At 42.7% G+C, this 26,960-nt stretch overlaps 1 protein-coding gene across 1 annotated transcript in view; it reads right to left on the bottom strand.

Annotated features, from left to right (window-relative positions):
• The window catches only part of rfng (RFNG O-fucosylpeptide 3-beta-N-acetylglucosaminyltransferase), a 41,736-nt gene that overhangs the window by 8,368 nt on the left and 6,408 nt on the right, over positions 1 to 26,960 (bottom strand). The window contains exons 3-6 of the mRNA XM_044178338.1: positions 19,600 to 19,648; positions 6,426 to 6,528; positions 6,105 to 6,258; positions 2,047 to 2,132 (exon numbers count right to left, since the gene is read on the bottom strand). Of these exons, the coding sequence (XP_044034273.1) occupies positions 2,047 to 2,132; positions 6,105 to 6,258; positions 6,426 to 6,528; positions 19,600 to 19,648 (392 nt within the window). The remainder of the gene's footprint in view (positions 1 to 2,046; positions 2,133 to 6,104; positions 6,259 to 6,425; positions 6,529 to 19,599; positions 19,649 to 26,960) is intronic.

Below are 26,960 nucleotides of genomic sequence, written 5' to 3'. Positions count from 1 at the left end.
TCATTTTACATCACAGAACTTGGGATCAATAAAGTATTTCTGATTCCTGTCGGAAAGGGCTGGCTGACAGCAAGGTAAAGCGGTGAAAATATTAAAAATATAGTGTACACTGATATTGATATTTGTAGGTTAACCTTTTTTAGGTGGCTAAATTGCGTTTTGTTGCTGCCCGTCCACAGCAGTGTATTGCTGCTTAGCTTCCGTGCTGGTACTCTTGTCTGCTTCTCCAAACTGGGGGCGTGCCGACCGCCGTCTACTGTAGGTATTTATACAGAGGAAACCCACAGAGACTACTATACTGTGTTTATAAGAGAAGCAACATTAGAGAAAAAAAAAAAACTAAAAGCAATAATAACAACATAAAGAATGTGTAGGCCTACAAGGTAGGGAAACATTTAAGAATAGTAATAAAAATGTCTATTACTATTAACATAACTGCAAATGTGTTGGTATGTATTCAGTGTCCTTTTCTGTTCCAGCACTGTTTGCAGGTTATTAATTCTATTTTGTGTGCCTGGACTTTTTTTTTCTTTTTGCCGTGGTATCGAAAGAGGTATTGAGTATCTAGTATTGTATCAAAGTTTAAAATTCTGGTATTGTGACAACCTTAGCAGTAAATACTTGGAAGGAATTGAATAAGAAGGTACAAAGCGTATTTTTTGGCTAAATGGAAGTTATCACTATATTGATATGTATGATTCCAGTGAATATACGTTGTTGGAACTGATTAATGAAGGATTATCACAGATGTATTGGCCAAACAGGTACACATGTACTTGATTACAATGTAAAGATGGATTCTTATAGAGTATAGCTACACAAAATGTGGTGTTTTTGTTTTCTCCTGGCATTTTTAGATGTGAAGCCTCTATGAGCTGTAGGTGAAACTCACTCACTCACTCACTCACTCACTCACTCACTCACTCACTCACTCACAGGATCACGATTAGCTATCACATCGGAATCACATGACTGCAAACAACGTATTGGAGCGCGCCGGAAGTGAAAGGCAGATGGAGGAAAGCCTGTACTGTGCTAGTTATTGTCTACTTATTGTGTTGTCCCAGTCAACATGTGTGTGAAATCTGGAATCGCCCAATTCATTCTTAAATTATGGCTAAAAACCTATTTTGAGGTCACAATGACCTTTGAGTCAAAAGTGTCACCTATTCAGTGTTCCTGAGTTATGGTGTTGAGTAATGGCCAAAAGGGTTTTTTTCCATGACATTATGATGTCACAGTGAAGTTGACCTTTGGGTAAAAAATGTCTTCACTTCATCGTTGTATCCCATTAAACATCTGTGTGAAATCTTCATATTTACCACATCAATTTTTGAGTTATGGCCAAAAACGTGTTCATCCTTGTGTGCAAGTGGACGTTTGTGCCAAATTTTAAGAAATTCCCTTAAGGCGTTCTTGAGTTATGCGTTCACGAGAATAGGACAGACGGACAGACAACCCGAAACCATAATGCCTAAACATAATGAAAAACACCTCAGTGACAGCAATAAAGAATATTACAGTTCTGTTCAGTACTACAAAACCACAGCCAGAAGACCAGCAATACAATAGTTTTCACTTCACTTTGTTTGGCATACTTCAGTTAGTGATTTCCTACATTTACCAGAATGCCTTTGTTCATTATTTCAAAGCACTACCTGTCTATCTACTGGAACACATTAGGATTAAATGTCAGATTTCTGTGTCAGTTCCTGGAACCCATTTCCCCCATAGCTCACAATTCATTGAAGCCACATACTGAACTGCTTTTAAACTATGAAGCCCTGTGTCACCCTCCCTGAATACTGTTGTTCTCTTACCACTGTCTCTGTGATTATTTCGTTCTCTGTTTACACCTTAAAACACACTGGAGCTGACTACAACAAGTCCAGGCTCATTCTCTGGGGTTTATCTAAAGACATTGTTAGAAACATTTTTCTGAAAAAATGTTAGTTTTCTTCCACAAAATGCAGCAAAGTAAGTACACTGGGTTCAGAAGGCACAACAGTTGAATAATTTCAAAGACCATGAGAGTCCATGACCTACCTGGCCCATGGACTCATTTTCAGTGCCAGACCTCTGCTGATACAGAAACCTGCCCCACCTGTAGCAAACCAGAACTTGACAGACACCTGAAATGAGACAAAAACATGCAAGCATGGATGTGTGTGAGAGACATGTTCTTATTATACATCCATGGTGAGAGAGCAGTGTGCGTCAAGATGGCTGGAGTTAGAGGAAAATTGGAGAGATTCAGCCGTACATGTTGGAGCCTCAGTCAGGTCAAGATGAGGAGTCTGTTGTGCACCACAATCGGCGACTAGCAGACGTATCAGAAAATAAGTGTAGTTAGCATCTTGTATTTCTTTATGCTGTTTATTAGCTTGTGAGCTTGCAACTGGCAGTGACTGACACAGCGTTATGGGTTGTAAAACATACAATAATATTTGCTATGATGTTACAGTGTGTTCACATCATTATTACGTAACGTTAGTAGATAGTTGAAAGAAGCTCCAGGTTCATCAAAACTTGGCTTTTGAATTTGTGACGTCCCAAATCTAGCTTGTCCGGAGTACGTTTGAATCTCAGATTTTAGTGTTTAGATTAAGTGTACAGACATGACTTTGCACAGATACAAGTCAGTAAAGTCAAGGTCTCACATTTTAGGGGACACACACATAAGAAAATTTTAACTACGCTCTTTATGAAAATAAGAGTACAAAGTGTTTTAGTACTTTTTTTCGCTGTGGAACTTCTTCTCCTGCTACTCGGTCAGGGCACCGCTGCAGATCAGCTGTTTGGCCGGATTGTTTACACCAGGGAACAGCTGATCGCGCTGAAGCCAAGTGACATGGCGCCCAGGACAACTGATGTCCCCACTGAGATCTGGAGAAGGACACACCAAGGATGCAGAGGGGGAACGAGGCGGCGAGGGAAGAGAGAGGGGTGCAGACAAAAGAGACTTAAGAACAAGAGATTTAAGCCATGTCTGCCTTCTCTCGTAATGGGTAACGTGAGATCACTGGCGAATAAAATGGACAAGCTAAGGGTGTTAGCCCGGAGTCAGATGGAGTTCCGTGAGTGTAGTTTGATGTGCTTCTCAGAGACATGGCTACACCAGGATATCCCGAATCATAACGTTTCCATCGATGGCTTTCAGACTGTTCGGGCTGACAGGGATCACACTGGGAGCGGTAAGCGGAAAGGCGGCGGGCTTGCTGTTCTGGTTAACAACAGATGGTGTAACCCTGGTCATGTTACTATCAAGCAGAGTATCTGTAGCCCGGACATTGAACTGTTAGCTGTGGGACTTCTGCCATATTATCTGCCACGTGAATTCTCACATGCCATTGTTGTGGCTGTTTACATCCCCCACCCTTTGCTAACCCGGCATCGGCATGCACAACTCCAGACTCAACACCTGAGTGCACTCATATTAATCTCGGGTGACTTCAACCATGTCAGTGTTTCAATAACACTGACTAACTTCACCCAGTATGTTAGTCGTCCTACTAGAGAGGAGAGGACACTGGACTATGTGCCTCTGGTTAAAAGGCAACCTGCGACCACAAGGACAGTGAGGAGATGGTCAGAGGAGGCCTATGAGACACTGCAGGAATGTTTTGAGGTTACAAACTGGGATGCACTCTGTGAGCCTCATGGAGAGGACACTGACGGGCTTACTGAGTGCATTACTGGCTACATTAACTTCCGTGTGGACTGCAATGTCCCAACTAAGATGGTCCATTGTTATCCAAATGACAAACCGTGGGTAACAAAGGACATCAAGGACATCCTGAATGCCAAGAGGAGGGCCTTTACTGATGGTAATAGGGAGGAGGTGAGGGCAATCCAGGCCGACCTGAAGGTGAAGGTCAGGGAGGCCAAGGAGAAGTACAGGAGGAAGCTGGAGTGGAAACTCCAGCAGAACAACAGGTCTGGTGCGTCATGAAGAGCGTCACTGGCTTCAGACCGACTGGCAGCAGAGGAGTTGAGGGCAGCTTGGACAGGGCCAACAAACTTAATCTGTTCTTTAACAGATTCGACACACCGGCTCCTGCTCATCCCCCCCTCTAACTCAGCTGCTGTTGGCCCTCAAGCTCCTCTGAGTACTCTGCGCCCCCGTGCCCCTATCAGGCTAACGGCCCTCTTCACACTACTAATGACTCCCCCCCCCTCCTTCCCCGTCTGTAACCTCTGCTGCGTGCCTGACTACTGACCATGTGAGAGGACAGTTGATGAAACTCCACTCAAACAAGGCTGCAGGCCCTGATGTAGTTAGTGCTAAAAGCCTGTGCCCCCCAGCTATGTGGAGTCCTTCAATATGTCTTCAACCTGAGCCTGAGTCTTCAAAGGGTCTCTGTTCTGTGGAAGACATCTTGCCTCGTTCCTGTGCCGAAGATGCAGTGTCCCAGTGGCTCCAAGGACTACAGACCGGTGGCACTGACCTTCCACATAATGAAGACCCTGGAGAGACTGGTGCTGGAACAGCTGCGGCCCATTGTCAGACCCCTCCTGGACCCCCTTCAGTTCGCCTACCAGCCCCAGCTTGGACTTGAGGTTGCCATCATCTTCCTGCTGAACCACATCCACACCCACCTGGACAAGCCAGCAAGCACGGTGAGGATCATGTTTTTTGACTTCTCCAGTGCTTTCAACACTATCCGGCCAGCCCTGCTGGGTGAAAAGCTGGCAGCGATGCAGGTGGATGCCCCCCTCGTGTACTGGATTGTTGACTACCTGACAAGCAGACCACAGTATGTGCGCCTGCAGCACTGTGTGTCGGACAGCGTGGTCAGCAACACTGGGGCCCCTCAGAGGACTGTCCTTTCTCCCTTCCTCTTCACCATCTACACCACGGACTTCAGCCACCACACAGAGACCTGCCACCTTCAGAAGTTTTCTGATTACTCTGCTGTGGTGGGATGTATCAGCGGTGGTGATGAGACTGAGTACAGGGCTGGGGTGGGGAATTTTGTCTCATGGTGTGAGCAGAACCATCTGCAGCTCAATGCGACAAAGTCTAAGGAGCTGGTTGTAGACCTACGAAGGGCCAAGGCACCAGAAGGTCAGTGTGGACATTGAAGAGGATTACAAGTACCTGGGAGTACACATGGACAATAAACTGGACTGGGCTATGAACACTCAAGCTCTTTACAGGAAGGGCCAGAGCCGCCTCTATTTTCTGAGGAGGCTGAGGTCCTTCAACATCTGCCGGACAATGCTGAAGATGTTTTATGAGTCTGTGGTGGCCAGTGGCCAGTGCTGCAGTCCTGTATGCTGTTGCATGCTGGGGCAGCAGGTTGAGGGTAGCAGACGCTAACAGACTCAACAAACTGATCCGTAAGGCCAGTGACATTATGAGGGTGTAGCTGGACTCTCTGTCTGTGGTATCAGAGAGGAGAATGCTGGCCAAACTACATGCCATCTTGGACAGTGTCTCCCACCGACTCCATGACGTGCTGGTCAAACAAAGGAGTACCTTCAGCGGAAGACTCATCCCCCCAAAAAGCACCACAGAGCGCCACAGGAAGTCATTCCTGCTTGTGGCCAACAAACTCTTTAACTCCTCCCTCAAATGTTAGTCTATATGACCCTAGGTCATTAAACTGGACATTGATCATTACATCTCTGCATTACTTGACATAATTGTGCAATATTCTGTGTTAATACCCCTGTGCAATATACTCTTCACTTTAAAATTGCCTATTTATTGATATTTATTCATACCTCTATTACTGCAATATCCTCCATCTCATTATAATTCTAATAAGCTACATTTAACTTGACAGTTCATGCACTATTACCTTATACCGTATTATTATCATCAACCGGAAAACCCGCTTTGTACTTCACACTTATTTTATTTTATACTTATTTTATACCCACTTGGTACTTAATTTATTTTCTGACCTGTATTATAGTGTATTAGATTTTTTGCTTAGTACTTCTATTCCTGTGTGCACTGACGTGATAATGAGCTGCTGTAGCAAAAGAGTTTCCCCTCGGGGATCAATAAAGTATTTCAGATTCTGATTCTTTATGATTCTGAAAAACACATTTTTGAGCGGAGGGGTACTTTAATAAGGTGTAAGCTGACTGACCGATCCGTCACTCTTGACCCTCTCTGCAGCCTCTATAGGATGATCCAGACTGGGCCGGCCCAGGTACACATCCTGGCTGTGGTGGTAGGAGGAGAGCAGCCGCAGCAGGCTGGGGAGGATCACATAGTTGTCGTCATCCACATGGCAGAACCACCTACAACACACACAGACAGTCAGTATTGTACCTTAATTTATAAGTTAATGTGTTATTGGTGGTAACATCAATAACTGGTGAATTGGTTAATTAACTGTTAACTGTTTATTGCATCCCTGCTGTTTAACTAGAGTGTTCAGATCAGGTACAGATCACTTTTCACTCACTTTTTCTGAGACTCGATGAATTTGTCGTACTCCACAGACATCTTGCAGCACAGAGCCTGTCGGGTGTGAGCTGCTGAGCAGTTAGTGTTGATGATGTCAGTTCCTGGGAAAGAGACAGCAGAGGACAGCACAGTTCAATTCCATGCTAATATGTACAGTATCTTACTGTTCCTTCCCCTGTATAATTAATATGTTACATACAGTACATAAGCACTGAAGATGCTGTACATCATAAATGTTACCATTCTTCAGTTTTGAAATATTTTGATTAAAAATTAAAATGAAAGCTCAATCAATTGCATTTCATATTGGCATAGTTTTCTGGTTTCTTTATTCAAATGGCAATGCATTTTGGCACTGGCAATTCAATGTGCCAGCAAAACAGCACCCACAGTCTATTGCATTTACATTTACTTGTCTACACGCTTTTTTAGTGTCAAAATTCTAATGGAAATGAAATCTGTCAGTCCTCTGACCAAGGTCTTCAGTTAGGACGTCACTTCCTTGTTCAGTGATTGGGTAACAGCTGACACTTCTATGCTTGACCACGCCGACACTGTTCTTCTTGATGGGTAAGTTGCTTTCTACCTCAGATAACGTCCATCGAGTTCAGACATTAGTTTATTACAGCAGGGCCTTTGTTGGTATTTTGTTTTTATCTACATCCTCATGCTGAGGCATTACAAGCTAATGCTAGCTAGATCTGGGTAAAGTTAGTAGCTTGCAAACAACATAAGCTGACGCTAGCAAAGTAACATTAATTTAGCATGGCAGAATAATTTCTGTGGTAAACACAAGTATTTCAATCCCTTATCAACCTAACTTTCTTAAACAACATAAGCCACTAGCCAGAGGGGTCCCTTTTCAGGGCTATAAGCCACTCTGGGGAGCCTGTAACCTAACGTTACTGTAATATAGCCTGTCAAAGACCATAGGTGATACACTTTCGTGATGTTAATATTTATTGCTCACCACATAAAAAAGTTCCATCAAGTAAACCCATAGGCAGTAAATGTAAACAGCATATTAATTATGCTATACTACACCACAATAATAAAACTTTATTTATAGAGCACTTATCAAAACAAAGTACAAAGTGCTTCACAGAGAGAGAAATAAAATACCACAGTGAATGATAAAACATAAAATAAAATACATATAATACATGAAAACAATAAAATACAGACGGCTAAAGTAACATCAGGATATGCTTTCCGATAAAAATGCGTTTTGTGAAGAGAATTAAAAGAAGACAATGACTCAGACAACCTAATTTCTTCGGGCAAGTTGTTCCAGGGGGCCCTGATGGCAAAGGCTCTGTCCCCCTTAGTTTTCAACCTGGACTCAGGAACAGACAGAAGACCCCTGCCCGAAGATCTCAAACTACATAAAGGTTCATAAGGGATTAAAAGGTCTAAAATATAATCTGGAGCCAGACCATAAAGAGCCTTAAAGGTAATCAATAAGATCTTAAAATCAATCCTAAAACAAACAGGGAGCCAACGTAAAGAGGCTAAAACAGGTGTGATGTGATCGTACCTCTTGGTCCTGGTTAAAAGCCTAGCAGCTGAGTTCTGTACAGTCTGTACAGATAAAACAATACTAATGATAAATAAATTTAATGCTGTCTTTGAGATTAATCTAAAAAAAATTAAAACTTTGCTTTTGACTCCCCATATTCTACATATTTAAATCTAAGAGATATTGATATGTGGTTTCCTGTTTTTAAAAAAAGAAAGGTTAAGCTGTTATGATCATAGATTTCAAATGATAAATGTAAATAAAATCATTTCTTTGAGCTGGCATCACAACATTTGCGTAGCTAACGATGGCTAGCGTTAGCTACACAGCTGTACAGTACATAGTGTTGGCAAGCTTGCCAATACAGGGCACAACCTCAAGTGTAACCTCAAGTTCTGTAAAAAAGATTGTGTATCCAAGTAATGCCATTTGAGATAATATTTTTGTTGGGATTTACAATGGTTAAAGGGGCACCAAATTGTGTAGGCACAATCAATTAATTATGGATTAATCAGAATTATCAAAGATAATCATAAATAATAACTTTAGTTAATAAAGTTCCTCAGGGCACCACTCTCCTTAAACAAGAGTAATGATAGCCAATCAATTGATTGAGTCTCAAATAATATACTAATATAATATACTATCGATTTGGAACTGATTAATAATTAAATTAATAACTATAACCAAAATTACTAGCTACTAGGTTAAAGGATTTGGAGTTCAACATAGAAGCGGTTGACAAATAATTCGATCTTGTGCAACATTAAAACCAGCATTATACGCAAGTATTTATTAAAAGATAAACAAAGCAAAAACACACAATATGAAGTGTAACTAAACTACAGAACAAAGGGTGTGTGTGTGTGTGTGCGTGTGATCCAAAATGGCTGCTCAGAACCAAAATGGCCAACAGTGCATGGCGTTAAACAAAAGGAAATGGCGGCTGAGCCATGTTTGATAAAGAGTGTGGCTATGTTAAAATTCAAATTGGAGTGTATATATGTGATCGGTGTGGGATCAGAATCAGAATCAGAAATACTTTATTGATCCCCGAGGGGAAACTCTTTTGCTCACTATCATGTCAGTGCACACAGGAATAGAAGTACTAAGCAAAAAATGTAATACAGGTCAGAAAATAAATTACAATGTCCAAGATGGCATGTAGTTTGGCAAGCATCCTCCTCTCTGACACCACAGACAGAGAGTCCAACTTCACACCCCCACAATGTCACTGGCCTTACGGATCAGTATGTTGAGTCTGTTAGCATCCGCTACCCTCAACCTGCTGCCCCAGCATGCCACATCATACAGGATAGCACTGGCCACCACAGACTCATAAAACATCTTCAGCATTGTCCGGCAGATGTTGAAGGACCTCAGCCTCCTCAGAAAATAGAGGCGGCTCTGGCCCTTCCTGTACAGAGCTTGAGTGTTCATAGCCCAGTCCAGTTTATTGTCCATGTGTACTCCCAGGTACTTGTAATCCTCTTCAACGTCCACACTGACCCCCTGGATGGACACCGGGGTCACTGGTGCCTTGGCCCTCTGTAGATCCACAACCAGCTCCTTAGACTTTGTCGCATTGAGCTGCAGATGGTTCTGCTCACACCATGAGACAAAGTTCCCACAGCCCTGTATTCAGTCTCATCACCACCGCTGATACATCCCACCACAGCAGAGTCATTAGAAAACTTCTGAAGGTGGCAGGACTCCGTGTGGTAGCTGAAGTCCATGGTGTAGATGGTGAAGAGGAAGGGAGAGAGGACAGTCCCCTGAGGGGCCCCAGTGTTGCTGACCACGCTGTCCGACACACAGTGCTGCAGACGCACGTGCTGTGGTCTGCCAGTCAGGTAGTCAACAATCCAGGACACGAGGGGGGCATCCACCTGCATCGCTGCCAGCTTCTCACCCAGCAGAGCTGGCCGGATAGTGTTGCAGCACTGGAGAAGTCAAAAAACATGATCCTCACCGTGCTTGCTGGCTTGTCCAGGTGGGTGTGGATGTGGTTCAGCAGGAAGATGATGGCATCCTCAACTCCCAGCTGGGGCTGGAAGGAGAACTGAAGGGGGTCCAGGAGGGGTCTGACCATGGGCCGCAGCTGTTCCAGCACCAGTCTCTCCAGGGTCTTCATGATGTGGGAGTTCAGTGCCACCGGTCTGTAGTCCTCGGAGCCACTGGGACGCGGCATCTTCGGCACAGGAACGAGGCAAGATGTCTTCTACAGAACAGAGACCCTTTGAAGACTCAGGCTGATTACCATCAGCACAGGCTTTTAGCACCCCGGGGCTAACTACATCAGGGCCTGCAGCCTTGTTTGAGTGGAGTTTCATCAACTGTCCTCTCACATGGTCAGTAGTCAGGCACGCAGGTTACAGTCGGGGGAGGGGGGGAGTCATTAGTAGTATGAAGAGGGCAGTTAGCCTGATAGCCAGTTGATGGGGGAGTAGGACTCTCCCAGGAAGATGGAGGAGAGGGGAGCAGAGTACTCAGAGGAGCTTGAGGGCCGACGGCAGCTGAGTTAGAGGGGGGATGAGCAGGAGCTGGTGTGTCGAATCTGTTAAAGAACAGATTAAGTTTGTTGGGCCTGTCCAAGCTGCCCTCTACTCATCTGCTGCCAGTCGGTCTGAAGCCAGTGATACTCTTCATGTCGCTCCAGACCTGTGTCATGTTGTTCTGCTGGAGTTTCCACTCCAGCTTCCTCCTGTACTTCTCCTTGGCTTCCCTGATCTTCACCTTCAGGTCGGCCTGGATTGCCCTCACCTCCTCCCTATTACCATCAGTAAAGGCCCTCCTCTTGGCATTCAGGATGTCCTTGATGTCCTTTGTTACCCACGGTTTGTCATTTGGATAACAATGGACCATCTTAGTTGGGACATTGCAGTCCACACGGAAGTTAATGTAGCCAGTAATGCACTCAGTAAGCCCGTCAGTGTCCTCTCCATGAGGCTCACAGAGTGCATCCCAGTTTGTAACCTCAAAACATTCCTGCAGTGTCTCATAGGCCTCCTCTGACCATCTCCTCACTGTCCTTGTGGTCGCAGGTTGCCTTTTAACCAGAGGCACATAGTCCAGTGTCCTCTCCTCTCTAGTAGGACGACTAACATACTGGGTGAAGTTAGTCAGTGTTGTTGAAACACTGACATGGTTGAAGTCACCTGAGATTAATATGAGTGCACTCAGGTGTTGAGTCTGGAGTTGTGCAGGCCGATGCCGGGTTAGCAAAGGGTGGGGGATGTAAACAGCCACAACAATGGCATGTGAGAATTCACGTGGCAGATAATATGGCAGAAGTCCCACAGCTAACAGTTCAATGTCCGAGCTACAGATACTCTGCTTGATAGTAACATGACCAGGGTTACACCATCTGTTGTTAACCAGAACAGCAAGCCCGCCGCCTTTCCGCTTACCGCTCCCAGTGTGATCCCTGTCAGCCCGAACAGTCTGAAAGCCATCGATGGAAACGTTATGATTCGGGATATCCTGGTGTAGCCATGTCTCTGAGAAGCACATCAAACTACACTCACGGAACTCCATCTGACTCCGGGCTAACACCCTTAGCTTGTCCATTTTATTCACCAGTGATCTCACGTTACCCATTACGAGAGAAGGCAGACATGGCTTAAATCTCTTGTTCTTAAGTCTCTTTTGTCTGCACCCCTCTCTCTTCCCTCGCCGCTTCGTTCCCCCTCTGCATCCTTGGTGTGTCCTTCTCCAGATCTCAGTGGGGACATCAGTTGTCCTGGGCGCCATGTCACTTGGCTTCAGCGCGATCAGCTGTTCCCTGGTGTAAACAATCCGGCCAAACAGCTGATCTGCAGCGGTGCCCTGACCGAGTAGCAGGAGAAGAAGTTCCACGGCGAAAAAAAGTACTAAAACACTTTTTTAAATTATACTTACACAGAAGTAACCCAAGTTTGGAAGAAAAAGGAAAGCTAAAAGTTGGAAAAACGTTTGGAAGACGACAAGACGGAGCTACCGCAACGGGCTGCATGCACGATGGCGCATGCGCACTCGTAAAAGCATGTGCAGCAGTTTCTGCATCACACAAATTTCAAATAGATCAGATTTTTGCAAAGTTTTTGATGTGATAAAAACATGATTGGACAAGCTTAGTGATATGTGTTACGGAACAGACCAACCCGGAGACACAGGTAAGGTGATTTCGAGGGTTTATTGATTACAGAGATATTAAGAGAGTCTATAAGAGTAGAGGAGATACCGTCCCTTGGATCACTGACGGAAGTGAAGTGCAGGAGCTGGATAGCTGCACACGAGGCGACGGGAACGGGAGCCACACACACTGGAGACAGAGGACACTCCGGAGCCGGGTGAGCACCGTTACCCCTAGGAGACTGGAGTCGAGTTGGAGGTTCGTAGCGCTGGATGACTGAGAACAAGGAGTAGCGTCGTAGTAGAGTCCGTGGTTAACTGAAGGTAGGAGGCGTAGCTCTGTCCTTCTAGCGAACGAGACCGGACACTGACTGAGGTGAAGAGTGGAGATTTATAGTGGAGAGGAGTGGCTAATTGCCACCAGGTGTGTGCTGAGTCACAGGTGCAGGTGATTAGTATTCTGGTGAGGAGGAACGGTGTGGCTGAGATGAGGTGGAGCCTGGCGTGTCTGTGACAGTACCCCCCCCTTCACGGTCCGCTCCTGAGGACCGAGGACCCCGACGTCGCGGTGGTCTTCCCCTTCCTCGGGGGGCCGGTCGGTCCGGATGGTTAGCGTGGAATTCAGTCAACAAGGAGGGATCGAGGATGTCATGTCGGGGAACCCATGACCTTTCCTCCGGACCGTAGCCCTCCCAGTCCACCAGATACTCCAGAAGACCACCACGGCGTCGGGAGTCCAAGATCTCACTGACCTGGTAAGCGGCTCCATCATCTACGATTAGCGGTAAGGGGGGATCTGCCGAATCGCCAGGCTCTGTAGAGACGGAGACAGAGGGATAGAAAGGTTTAAGCAGAGATACGTGGAAGGTTGGATGAATCTTGTATTGTGGTGGTAACTGAAGCTTGAATGTAACCGGATTGATTTGTTCTGTTATGGTAAAGGGACCAATGAATCTGGGCAGGCGCATCCTGATATCGCGGGTGGATAGCCAGACCTTCTGGCCAGGTTGGTACGTCGGAGTGGTGGATCTCCTACGGTCAGCCGTCAGCCTGCGCCTGCAGAGTGCTCTTCTGAGTTGCCGATGAGCTGCGTCCCAGACCCTCTCGCTCTCTCGGAACCAGTAGTCCACGGAAGGAACCTCCGACGGCTCCCCAGACCATGGGAAGAGAGGAGGCTGGTAACCGAGCACGCACTGGAAGGGAGTGAGTCCAGTAGATGGTTGACGTAGCGAGTTTTGTGCGTACTCGGCCCAGCCCAGGAACTGGTTCCAAGAGTTCTGATGGCCGTGGCAGAAGGTACGTAGAAAACGCCCAATATCCTGAATCTTCCTCTCCGTCTGGCCGTTGCTTTGGGGATGGTAACCAGAGGAGAGGCTGATGGTCACACCCAGGAGCGAGAAGAAGGCTTTCCAAATCCGGGAGATGAATTGTGGACCTCTATCTGAAACTATGTCTTCAGGTATCCCAAAGTATCTAAAGACCTGGTTGAAGAGACATTCTGCCGTCTCCATGGCCGTAGGTAGACCTCGAAGAGGGATGAGACGGCAAGACTTCGAAAAACGGTCCACGATTACCAGGACACAGGTGTTGTTGTTTGATGGAGGGAGGTCGGTGATGAAGTCCACTCCTAGGTGTGACCAGGGTCTATTGGGCGTCGGTAGGGGACATAGTTTTCCTGCAGGAAGATGATGCGGAGATTTAGACATGGCACACTCTGTACACCCCTGCACGTACCTTCTCACGTCCCTTGCCATGCTTGGCCACCAGAAGCGTTCTCGTAGCAGCGAGAGGGTTTCATTGGCCCCTGGGTGACCAGTGCCTAGTGAGGTGTGAGAAGTATGGATGAGTTGATTTCTCTGGATTCTCGGAACATACTGAAGATTGGGGGGACAGCCCGGCGGAGTGTTAGTGGAGACATTGGAGGAGGGAACAGAATTCTCTGACCATTGTATGGGATTAATGAATAATTGCCGGGGTATGATGGGTTCTGGGTCTTCCGTGATGCTTTCTGGAGCGTGTAGGCGGGAAAGTGCATCAGCTCTCAGGTTCTTGGATTCAGGGCGATATGTGATGTTGAAATGGAATCTAGTAAAGAACAAGGCCCAGCGTGCCTGGCCAGCAAGCGGAAAAAGAAGAGCCACTTGACTTAATTTCCTGGGATGTCCAGTGTCATCGGTTCACTTTCACGAGACCGGTGAGTATTATAAACAATATTCCAAGTAGCTTTCTGCATTAACATAACACACAGATTCTCAAGTAAAAGGACGCTTGTAGATTAGTATTTTTTGCACTGCTTGCTGATATATATGTTTAGTCAATCCAATCAGTTTAGTATCATTCATTGTGCATATGAAGAAAAAGGAGTGAGATGAAGCTTGGGAGATGTCTCTATAAAAGGCATTTAGCAATATATGTTGATTGCAATCAGAAATAATGCAACAGTACATTGAAATACATTGAAATTTGTTTTTGTGAATTTGACGTTAGCTAGCTTAATATTTACTTGGTGCATTTAGCATTAACATAACAGTGAAATACAAAATTGGGTTTCATTTAACATTATAAAAAGCTACTACTATTGTGTTAGTGCGTTATCTTAACGTGTTCATTCCAGGAACAGCAGATGGAAATTAACGTGATCCCTTTGGCTAAATCTGGCACGTTTACACCATATTACAGTGGTATTGATTGATAGTGTCACAATCAACAGAGAGTTATTGGAATGATTAAATGTTGATTCTCTCCCCTCCTTTTACTTTTTGTCACTACCCTACATCAGGATATCAGGATATATCAGTCCAGTGTGGGGCTTAGAGAGCCGTGCAGACCGTGGGGACCAACCTTGGTGTGGATGATATCTGGGTTGTTCTGAGGTGAAGAACCTTTTCTGACCAGTCCCTACCAGTAAGAGCAGTACCAGATGTCCACCACATCCACTGCAGTTGAATGACCTGGGGAGGTCACCAGCATCCAGCCTGGACCTGCATCACCTGCATGGCATCAATGCCCTCCACACTGCATTATCTGCCTCACACAGCCATGCAGGTGGAACAGCTGCTGCCAGTCCGGGGAAGACAGACAAGGCCCGCAGGTTTGTGAACAGTGTTATGACTACATTTCTTCACTGTGTAAGTGTGTGGCAGCTTTGCACATTACCATCACATACGGTTTGGCACTCTTGGTTTATTTTTGTGTGATTTAGTTAATTTCATCCCTGCAGTAAACAGTATTTTTTACACAGTATTGCTAAGTAAGTGCCTTAAAGCCCAACTCCAACAACGGTGAAGTGTCCATGCCTGACATTTTCTCCATTGTTGAAGTCGACCATTACAGGATTTCTTTGTTTTGTTAAGCCCATCACCTGGCCAAGACTGTCATAATTTATGTGATGGCTGATAGACTTTAATAGTTATATGTTTTTATTGAAAATAATACTTGTGTAGCCATATCAGTGTTCAACTTGACCAACTGTGCTCTTCTCCCTTTGAACCCCAGCCTTCAGTACTTATTTGGACTGCAGCACTGGCTTTTTAAACTACGCAATACATATAAAAGTAATGTTACTATTTCTATACTGTGTGTTATCATGTCAATTATTTTCATTTATTCATGCTTATTACTATTTGTGTTGCAGCACTGAAAGCCTATTACATCATTTCAGTATGTACATTTGTCTTAGGATAATCAAGCTCACCTTGACCTTGGTCCACCTCTGTGTATTGATAGATGCACAGAGATAAAATATTTTTACTGTGCAAGAAAAGAAATGTATTAAATTGTTGCTCTAAGTCAGTTGATTTCTTCTATGGTACAATTCCGGAACTATGTTTAATATCAATATGTACAATAATCAAATCACAGGAAGACATTAATGGCATTTCTGTTTGTCAGAATGTAGATTATTCATTAAAAGGCCATATACAATGTTGTCTTATACCTCTTGCATACATAACATACACAAATGTGAATATTATTTATACACAAATGTGACCATTATAAGTTGTCCCTTAACATTAACAACCAAGGATCAGAAGAGAGATATAAAGTTTGGTTTTCTGACCTGTCATATGTGCGTATCAAATATAATGAACCATAAAACAATTCACCAAAGTCTCCTGTTACATTTAACAAACCTGCAAAACCAGGTAAGAGTAGTCAGTTTATAGAAAATGTACTCATTTATGTTTAATATCACTGTTTATTTTTAAATATTTTACCTGATAACAATAAACATTTGCAATGTCACATTTATCGCATTCTTCACCTAAATATAATTTCTAACCAGCTATTAATAAAACTATTAAATTCAGTTTCATACACTGACAAAGGATATTTCCACAGGTTATTATCATTTAAGAGTAAAGATTTAGATGGTAACAACAGTACACATCTCTTACAGGAAATATTATGCTCCCAGGTGAACATCTAGTTGGCCAGTTCCAGTTTCCTAATCTAGACCCTGTTAATCTCAAACTGGAAAGTACTTTTCACTTGTGTAAACTAGTGCACTGAGGTTGTTTCATCCTTGAACTCCAGCCTGCTAGTTCTTTAAACTGTATTTGTAAAAATATGCAATGACCATCTCGCATCAATTATAGCACAAAAGTAGATCATATACAGGAAAGAAGTTGAACCTATAACTAAATTGGAGAGATCATGATTCACTGCTACTGTAAACTGTGGGTCATCATCTGCATAAGTTGTTTATGAGGATGATGTCCATGTGGTCTCCCTTCTCCACAACCAGATGGATGGCACCAAACGCACGCTGCTCAATACATCAGGTTTTCCTTATGTGGTCATTCACCGTGTGGATACCTTTCCTGTTAAAGCAAGACACTTTAATGAAGACTGGAAAGACGGCAATGTATAATATACATACCAGCTTGTCAAACCAGGTGTATGGAGGTTTGCTTCAGTGCAGGACCATCATATGTATAGACTTACATATTTAATACCCAAAACCTGAAAAGGGTGCAATTCCTCTGAACACTATGGCTGAGTGTCTGTGTGTGTATGACGGTTATCACATTTAACTTTATTATGACATGATTAATCAAACTGTAAAGAAAAAGCATTCCTTAATAGTGTTTTATGAATTGACTGAAAAGTAAGTCTTCTTTCTTATTGCATGAACGCAGGCCTCAGAATCGATTGGTCTACCTGTGATGAGCTGATCGTCCTCAAAGTGCTCGCTGCAGAGTGAAGTGAGAGATGGAAGTGCCAGAGGGAGTCCACTTCTTTCTCCTCATGTTCAACACCCACTGATTCAGCCTGGTTTCCTCACCAGGAAGAAAATTTAATTCCACACAAAAAAAATTGTTTTTCGTAAAAAAAATTGTTTTGTCTTTACATTCTAGTGTGTTGTAGCTAATCATTTCAACCAACAAAGCACCACATCTTCCAGGTGAACTGCAATGAAAATAGGCATTATGACAAATATTTCTAGTATAACTTACGTTCATATCAAAGCCTTTAGATTTTCTGTTATGGTAGATAACGATTACTTCAGTCTGTTTTGCTGAAACATTTACAGTATTTTTTTAAGTGTAAACTTCATCAGCACACAAAGAAATTACTATTTGGCTACATCTACTTATCCACTTATCAATTACATCAACGCTGCATATTAAGATCAAAATAACAGGAAACGTCAACAAGCTTGATAACTACCCATCGCTGTTGTCGCTAGCGTTGTAAATTAGTGAGCAACCAGTAGTAAACTTAGCTAACTTTAGCTTAGTTACTTTGCTAGCGTTAGCTTAGGTTGTTAGCAAGCTACTAACTTTACCCAGGCCTAGCTGGATGTTATCTGAGGTAGAAAGCAACTTACCCAGCAAGAAGAACAGTGGTGGCGTGGTCTAAGCATAGAAGAAACGGCTGTTACCAATCACTTAACAAGGAAGTGAAGTCCTAACTGAAGACCCGCCTTGATGAGAGGACTGACAGATTGCATTGCCATTTTGACACCAAAAAAACCTCATGGCAATATGAAATGCAATAGATTGAGTTTTCATTTTAATTTTTAATCAAAATAATTCAAACTGAATTGAGCATTGCGTTGCCATTTTGCATACTGAATGACAAAATTGCACATTGAATTGCCAATTGCAAATACATTGCCATTTGAATTAAGAGGCCAAAAAGCTTCTATACCTGACTGCATATTCCTGTGACACATACACTGCAGTATAAACACTGAACATTTGGACATTATGACACCATTCTTTATAAGAGGATGTACATTTGCACATATTCCTGTAATCTACAGTATACAGTGGTGTGAAAAAGTGTTTGCCCCCTTCCTGATTTCTTGCATGTTTGTCACACTGTCACACAGATCATCAAACAAATTTAAATATTTGTCAAAGATAACACAAGTAAACACAAAATGCAGTTTTAAATGAAGGTTGTTATTATTAAGGGAAAACAAAATCCAAACCTACATGGCCCTGTGTGAAAAAGTGATTGCCCCCTAAACCTTAATAAATGGTTGGGCCACCCTTAGCAGCAACAACTGCAATCAAGCGTTTGCGATAACTTGCAATGAGTTTTTTACAGCGCTGTGGAGGAATTTTGGCCCACTCATCTATGCAGAACTGTTGTAATTCAGCCACATTGGAGGGTTTTCGAGCATGAACTGCCTTTTTAAGGTCATGCCACAGCATCTCAATAGGATTCAGGTGGCCCCAATCACTATTTCACACAGGGCCATGTAGGTTTGGATTTTGTTTTCCCCTAATAATAACAACCTTCATTTAAAAACTGCATTTTGTGTTTACTTGTGTTATCTTTGACTAATATTTAAATTTGTTTGATGATCTGAAACATTTAAGTGTGACAAACAAAAAATCAGGAAGGGGGCAAACACTTTCACACCAGTGTATGTATATCAGATAATGTTAATATCTACAAAGCATATTGACATACTTCAGGCATACAGTCTGCAGGTTTGTTATCTGATAATAGGATGAACTTTCAATGTGCACAAACAGTATTCTTCAACCTATTAAAATACACTGGTTTGTCTTCATATATTTTTTCATTTCTTCATCTTCATCTTCAATCTTATCTGTCCAACTAAACATTGGGTGTCTTTATAAATGATCATGTTTCATCATCAGCTCCTTAAACATGGTGTGCCACAGGGGTCGACTCTTGGTCCCATCCTGTTCTCTTAGCGTCTCTGTCATCATTGTTTTGCTGACGACACACAGCTGTACCTCCTTTTTTAATCGTTATGCCTCTATGTAGCTGGACACAATTCAAAACTGTCTTAGTGCAATAATATAATTAATGTCTCAATTTGGCCCAAATACTGTTGTACTGCACAATTACTCAAATTTAATTGTCACACTTGCCCAAAATGTAAAAATTAATTTTGGTGCTTTACACCTTTATGTCCTATATTCTGTATTCTATTCTTCATTGTTACAACAAATGATTATTTTGTTTATTCTGATTTGCTGGGTCACTACATAATAAGGCCACACAACATGAATGAGGAATCTTTTTTTCCTATGACTGTCCAGCTTCTTACCTGTTCTCATCAGCAGCTCCTTGTCCTCACCGTCAGTGAATATGTAAGTCTGAAATAGACAAAGACACACTGTTAAAAACTGTTAATGCAAGCACATATACACACATATTCATGCTCCCCTACTGGGACAAAATTAAGTGCTCCATTGTTTTCTCTTCTTGATGAGGACATGTGTGCAGTTACAAGAGTAAGAGCAAAAATGACACACACAAACACACAACAGTGACAAGACACATTTGAAATAAAAAAGAAGTATAGGAAGAGCACATTTCACACCACTCCTCAGCGCTTAAACAGATTGTATTTTTACCAACAGTTGTGCTGTGGAAACTAGTACCAATGAGACAAGAATTTTACAGAAATAACATATACAAGAACATGAACTGCATGGTTATTTTCACCTTTTCATTTCTTTTTAGGTTCTGTTGTGCAGACTAAATCCAAGTTAATCTCGTCAAACTGCAAGTGTTTTTACAGACAAAAGACAAACTTCACCTGCTACACTGACAGTGAAGCTTTGACTGATGTGTTTGATCAATGAGCATCACTCACTCTACAGACCTCTATATGCAGTTAGTCATGTACAGTGTACAGCAGGCAGAGACAGGCATGCTTAGCTGCTTCAGAGCCCTGCAGGCAAGCTTTACCCTTCACATAAAATCAAATGACACTGTCAAAGGGCTCGTTTAACTTGACCTTGGGCTTCTATTAAATAACCATCGTCTGTCTCTTTATGTGAAGATACCTTCTCTACACATCACACAGACTACTATAGAGGAGCTACACTAACACATTTACAATAAATACAAATTGATATGAGCAGCTTTTAATTTTACAGGCAGATGTAAACACGAGGGGCAGATTTTACTGACCTAAGCAGTAAAATAAAATGGCAGCATGCCTGTAATGCCTCCCAGTATCTGATAATAAATGGCTAGTTCAAGTTGACAGCTAACACAGAACAGACTCACAGTGGAGCCCTTTCACAGCAGACCTGGACTCAGGGCCAGTATGAGCCGAGCTGTTGATACTGGGAGCATAAACTGAACTGGAACTCCTCTTCGACTGCAACATTTGTGGGTGAAGGGGGAAGAGTGTTTCTGCAGTAAAACCCCCTTCTCTCCACACTGAGGCTTTTTGTCCGGCAGTGGGACTTACTAATTGCTTTTAATAGTGCTCCATACAGAGATGGTCACATTGCTTTCTGTGTTGGTTACTTTAAACTTTATATGAGATACCTAGGACTACTTTATACCAAAGCCTCTCTTCATTCACATTTAGCTTTGTGTGTTAAAAACCTTTAAGTGTGAAAACTGGCCATGTCATGTTGGCTGAATATTAATGACTATTTGAAAATTGTGGGGGACAATCCATTTAGTTCATTTTTTTAGGTCAACTGTAGACTAAAACTGGTTTCCAATGCAACCCCCAACTGCTCAAAATAGAGCTGGAACAGTTCATTGATTTAATCAATTAGTTGATTAGTCGATTGAAAGAAAATTAATTGGCCACTATGTTGATAATCAATTAAGGCATTTTTCAAGCAAAAATACCAAACATTCAATAGATGCAGCTTCTACAGTGTGAGGAGTGTTTTTTCTTTGTCTTATGTAATAGTGAATTGGAATGTTAGTCAGACAAAACACGACATGATGACAATAATTTGGGCTTTAGCAGGCAAATTGTAGCAGACATGCGTTCGGGCACAGTATTGAGCGTAGGTCACCCATATTCTAGCAGTGCTCAGAGCCCAATACACAATCACTGTAGTTTTGTGAATAAAAGAGAAGAAAATAGACTTGAAGTGTAAACACTGTACACTTCAGGTTGCGTTCACACGCATATAGCACAAGTAAAACGCAAGCCATTATAGTGTCTGTGTAAATAGCTGGATTGATTAAAATAAGAGTGTATCTGTTCCTTTAGACGTGTATGAGAGGAACAACTGAAAAACACATCTGAAATGCCTCCTGTGTAGACACACCATCAGAATTCATTACATTTATTTAGCTGACGTTTTTATCCAAAGCGACTTATAATAAGTACATTTCACCCATGTGGATACAACCCAAGAATAGCAAGAATCATAAAAGTACTGTACATCAACTTCATCAAATATGCTGAACTGCTTCAAGTGCTACATTTGTAAACAATAAGAGACAGAGAGGGTTTTTTTATGGGCCAAGGTACAGTCTAAGTTTTCAGTCTACGACGGAAGATGGGTAGAGTTTCTGCTGTACTGATGTCAATGGAGAGCTCATTCCACCATTGTGGAACCAGGACAGCAAATTGTCGTGATTTTGTTGAGCGGTAGCTGGCCCCCCCTCGTAGTGAGGGATTAGCAAGCAGATTGGCAGTAGCAGAGCGTAGTGGATAGGGGTGGGGCATATTGTTTGACCATGTTCTGGATGTAGGATGGGCCTGAGCCAGTTTTGAATTTGGATTCTAGCAGCCACCAGTGGGGGGCACAATGCAAATACCACCTAGAATATATATTTTTTTAAATAGCAGAATTGTAATTGTGGTATTAATATAAATAAATGAATAACAATAGGAATGACAGCTATACAGAGCCAATAACAACTACTGTAGTAGCAGTTATCAAGCAGGAACACGGGGGCAGCAGGTGGCCCACAACCACTGATCCAGTCTCTGCAGCTCCGGAGGTAGAAATACCTGCTGAAAGCGACAGAAGGAAAAAGGAGAGAAACGAGAAAGCACAGAACTACGGTAGAGAGAAGATGTCGAGTTAGTAACATGCAGTAATGGGATAAAAATGCATACAGATGAAGATGGAGAGGAGGAGAGAGGAAAGAGGTGCGTCATGGGAAGTTTCCTGGCAGTTTAGGTCTATAACAGCATAACTAAGGGATGGTTCAGGGCTTACCCAAGCCAACCCTAACTATAAGCTTTATCAAAGAGGAAAGTCTTAAGCCTACTCTTAAATGTGGTGTCTGCCTCCCAAACCCACATTGAGATGTGATTCCACAGGGGAGGAGATTGATAGCTGAAGCCTCTGGCTCCTATTCTACTTTTAGAGACTTTAGGAGCCACAAGTAACCCTGCATTCTGGGAGCGCAGTGTTCTAGTGGGATAATAAGGTATTATGAGATATTTTAGATACGATGGTGCCTGACCCTTAAGAGCTTTGTAGGTGAGGAGAAGGATTTTAAATTATATTCTGGATTTTACAGGGAGCCAGTGCAGAGAAGCTAATATTGGAGAAATATGATATCTTTTGCTAGTTCTTGTCAGTACACGTGCCGTAGCATTCTGGATCAACTGGAGAGTCTTAAGGGACTTATTCAGGTAGCCGGATAATAAGGAATTGCAGTAGTCCAACCTAGAAGTAACAAATGCATGCAATAATTTTTCAGCATCATTTTGAGACAGGATGTGCCTGATTTTTGTAATGTTACATAGGTGTAAAAAGGCAGTCCTTGCAGTTTGTTTCATGTGGGAGTTAAAGGATAAATCCTGATCAAAGATAACTCTGAGGTTCCTTACAGTGCTGCTGGAGGCCAGGGCAATGCCGTCTAGAGTAACTATATCTTTAGATAATGTGTTACGAAGGTGTTTGGGGCCAAGTAGAATAACTTCAGTTTTGTTTAATATCAGAAACGTTACTGGTCATCCAGGTCTCTATGTCCTTAAGGCATGCTTGAAGTTTAGTTAACTGGTTAGTTTCATCTGGCTTGATCGATAAATATAATTGGGTATTATCTGCATAACAATGAAAGTTTATGGAGTGTTTCCTAATAATATTGCCTAGAGGAAGCATATATAAGGTGAAGAGAATTGGTCCAAGCACAGAACCTTGTGGAACTCCGTGACTAACTTTGGCGTGGCGAGGACTCACCGTTAACATGTACAAACTGAGATCGATCTGATAGATAGGATTTAAATCAGCTTAGTGTGGCTCCTTTAATGCCAATTACATGTTCCAGTCTCTGTAATAGGATGTGATGGTCAATTGTGTCGAACGCAGCACTAAGATCTAACAAGACAAGTACAGAGACAAGTCCATTGTCTGATGCAATTAAAAGGTCATTTGTAATTTTCACCAGTGCTGTCTCTGTGCTATGATGCACTCTAAATCCTCACTGGAAATCCTCAAATAAACTATTGTTATTTAGAAAGTCACACAACTGATTGGCAACTGTTTTCTCAAGGATCTTAGAAAGAAAGGGAAGGTTAGATATACAGTGGGTACGGAAAGTATTCAGACCCCTTTAAATTTTTCACCCTTTGTTTCATTGCAGCCATTTGCTAAAATCAAAAAAGTTCATTTTATTTCTCATTAATGTACACTCAGCACCCCATCTTGACAGAAAAAAAAACTGAAATGTAGAAATGTATGCAAATTTATTAAAAAAGAAAAAATGAAATATCACATGGTCATAAGTATTCAGACCCTTTGCTCAGTATTGAGTAGACGCACCCTTTTGAGCTAGTACAGCCATCTTCTTCTTGGGAATGATGCAACAAGTTTTTCACACCTGGATTTGGGGATCCTCTGCCATTCTTCCTTGCAGATCCTTTCCAGTTCCGTCAGGTTGGATGGTGAACGTTGGTGGACAGCCATTTTCAGGTCTCTCCAGAGATGCTCAATTGGGTTTAGGTCAGGGCTCTGGCTGGGCCAGTCAAAAATGGTCACAGAGTTGTTCCGAAGCCACTCCTTTGTTATTTTAGCTGTGTGCTTAAGGTCATTGTGAACCTTCGGCCCAATCTGAGGTCCTGAGCACTCTGGAAGAGGTTTTCTTCCAGGAAATCTCTGTACTTGGCCGCATTTATCTTTCCTTCAATTGCAACCAGTCGTCCTGTCCCTGCAGCTGAAAAACACCCCCATAGCACGATGCTGCCACCACCATGTTTCACTGTTGGGATTGTATTGGGCAGGTGATGAGCAGTGCCTGATTCTCTCCACACATAATGCTTAGAATTAACGCCAAAAAGTTCAATCTTGGTCTCATCAGACCAGAGGATCTTATTTCTCATAGTCTGGGAGTCCTTCATGTGTTTTTTGGCAAACTCTATGCAGGCTTTCATATGTCTTGCACTGAGGAGAGGCTTCCGTCGGGCCACTCTGCCATAAAGCCCCGACTGGTGGAGGGTTGCAGTGATAGTTGACTTTCTGGAACTTTCTCCCATCTCCCTACTGCATCTCTGGAGCTCAGCCACAGTTATCTTTGGGTTCTTCTTTACCTCTTTCACCAAGGCTCTTCTCCCACAATTGCTCAGTTTGGTTGGACAGCCAGGTCTAGGAAGAGTTCTGGTCATCCCAAACTTCTTCCATTTAAGGATTATGGAGGCCACTGTGCTCTTAGGAACCTTGAGTGCTGCAGAAATTCTTTTGTAACCTTGGCCAGATCCGTGCCTTGCCACAATTCTGTCTCTGCGCTCCTTGGGCAGTTCCTTTGACCTCATGATTCTCATTTGCTCTGACATGCACTGTGAGCTGTACGGTCTTATATAGACAGGTGTGTGCCTTTCCTAATCAAGTCCAATCAGTTTAATTAAACACAGCTGGACTCCAATGAAGGAGTAGAACCATCTCAAGAAGGATCAGAAGAAATGGACAGCATGTGAGTTAAATATGAGTGTCACAGCAAAGGGTCTGAATACTTATGACGATGTGATATTTACCCACTGTAGGTCTATAGTTGGCTAAAACCCCTGGATCAAGAGTGGGCTCTACAGCTGTTTCCAAGGTTCCTGTGTTTGAAGATAAATCGGCACCGGTTGAAGGCAGGACTTGATTAATTTTTTCTCTAATAGTTAAAATTTTGCATAAATGGCATTACAGGTAAGAAGAAAAATATGTATTTTTGATTTTGGGGAAAGCAAATCATGTGCATGCGCATAATAGACCATGTCTATTAAAAAAAATGTATATAATGAGTGTCAGCATGTTACAGTGTACTTAAACTTTAATCATTCCAGTATAGATGTCCCAAGTCCCAGTTCCCATCACAGATCAGGTGTGAGCCCACCACATCCATGTCTCTCCAATCACATGAAGACAATAAGATTAGAGAAGTGGCCAAATTAGTCTCTAATCTTTCTGAAAATGTCTAACATCAGATGACTTCACTTTTTCACTTTTACCTGAGGAAGACCATCTGTGGTCAAAACATTATCAGTCCTGTCCACATGAAATAAAAGTAGTTTTTTTTTTGTTGTTTTTTTAGCTTTAACACAACAGACATACTTACTGCTCGCTGTCAGCTCAGTATCATCACAGTTCTCTGATTTCAGACCAGCTTTCACAACTGGAGCCCGCTGCACTGTGCGCTGTTAATTTGGGTGTAAATATTACCTGCTAGCGCTATCTGAAGCCATAAGTCTGCTGTAGCTTCAGCCATTATTCTGCTCTGATCCGAATAATGTGGAGGACCAATTGACCACCTGCCTCTTAATGGAATGTGCATGAATGCATAAAATAATAAATAAATGGCGATAAGGCAACGCCTTAAAATACACCCAAACAACAGACATACAGAGCACGTAGGCAAGAGCCAAATCCATTAGCACTAACATCACTCTAGCCTAAATTCAAATATAAACTGGTGGTCTCCATGAGGTTGTGAAGCCACGCTGCTTCCTGTGTCTCGCCTCACTCTGTCAGCACAGAAGCCAGAACATGCTGCAAGAATGTGTTTACATGAGAGCTGCTTTATTGATTTATTTAAAGATGTGCTCTGAATATTATGAACTGCTGTCAGTATGCAGCTGATAGCTTTCATGATCACAACTCATGAATTACAATAGGAGGTAGGGCTGAATAATTAATCGAAATATTATCGAAATTGCAATATGGCCAAGTGCAATATCCAAATAGCAGGAGCTGCAATTTTTTCATAAAAAAGGTAAAATGTGTGAAACATACCATTATAAATGGTACAGAGATGCCCTGACCTACAAATAATATTCTCCAGACGTAAGGGAACATGCTTGTTTGGTACAGACCCCAGCAAAAATCACATCATCATTTTTGTATTTTTGTATTGTGTTGCCCTCCCTGGTTAGGGTTACGGCTTTGGTTAGGTTATGGTTAGACATTGGACAGATGACTAGTTGGGGTTAAGTCTGTGGTCTGTGTCAGACTGAGTTAAAGTTATTCATCGTAGAAGATGACTGGTTGTGGTTAGGGCTAAGGTTGGGTTCAGCTTAAGCTAAGGGTAAACACAAATTGAACAGGAAACAGACATCAACAACATCAACACAATGCTATCAGAACACTAAACCCAAGGTGAATAGTGTGGGCGTTAGCAGCTTGCACTACTTCCAGATCAAAGGGTCCTTTAACTCCTCCTGGTTGAAAGCAGTTGCTTATTTGGGAAGGTTGCACTTCCAATTTT

Source organism: Siniperca chuatsi, linkage group LG20 (genome assembly GCF_020085105.1).
Source record: "Siniperca chuatsi isolate FFG_IHB_CAS linkage group LG20, ASM2008510v1, whole genome shotgun sequence".
NCBI classification, from domain to species: Eukaryota; Metazoa; Chordata; class Actinopteri; order Centrarchiformes; family Sinipercidae; genus Siniperca; species Siniperca chuatsi.
Note: the sequence above shows the minus strand (reverse complement) of the source record. Positions and strands in the feature narration are given on the sequence as shown.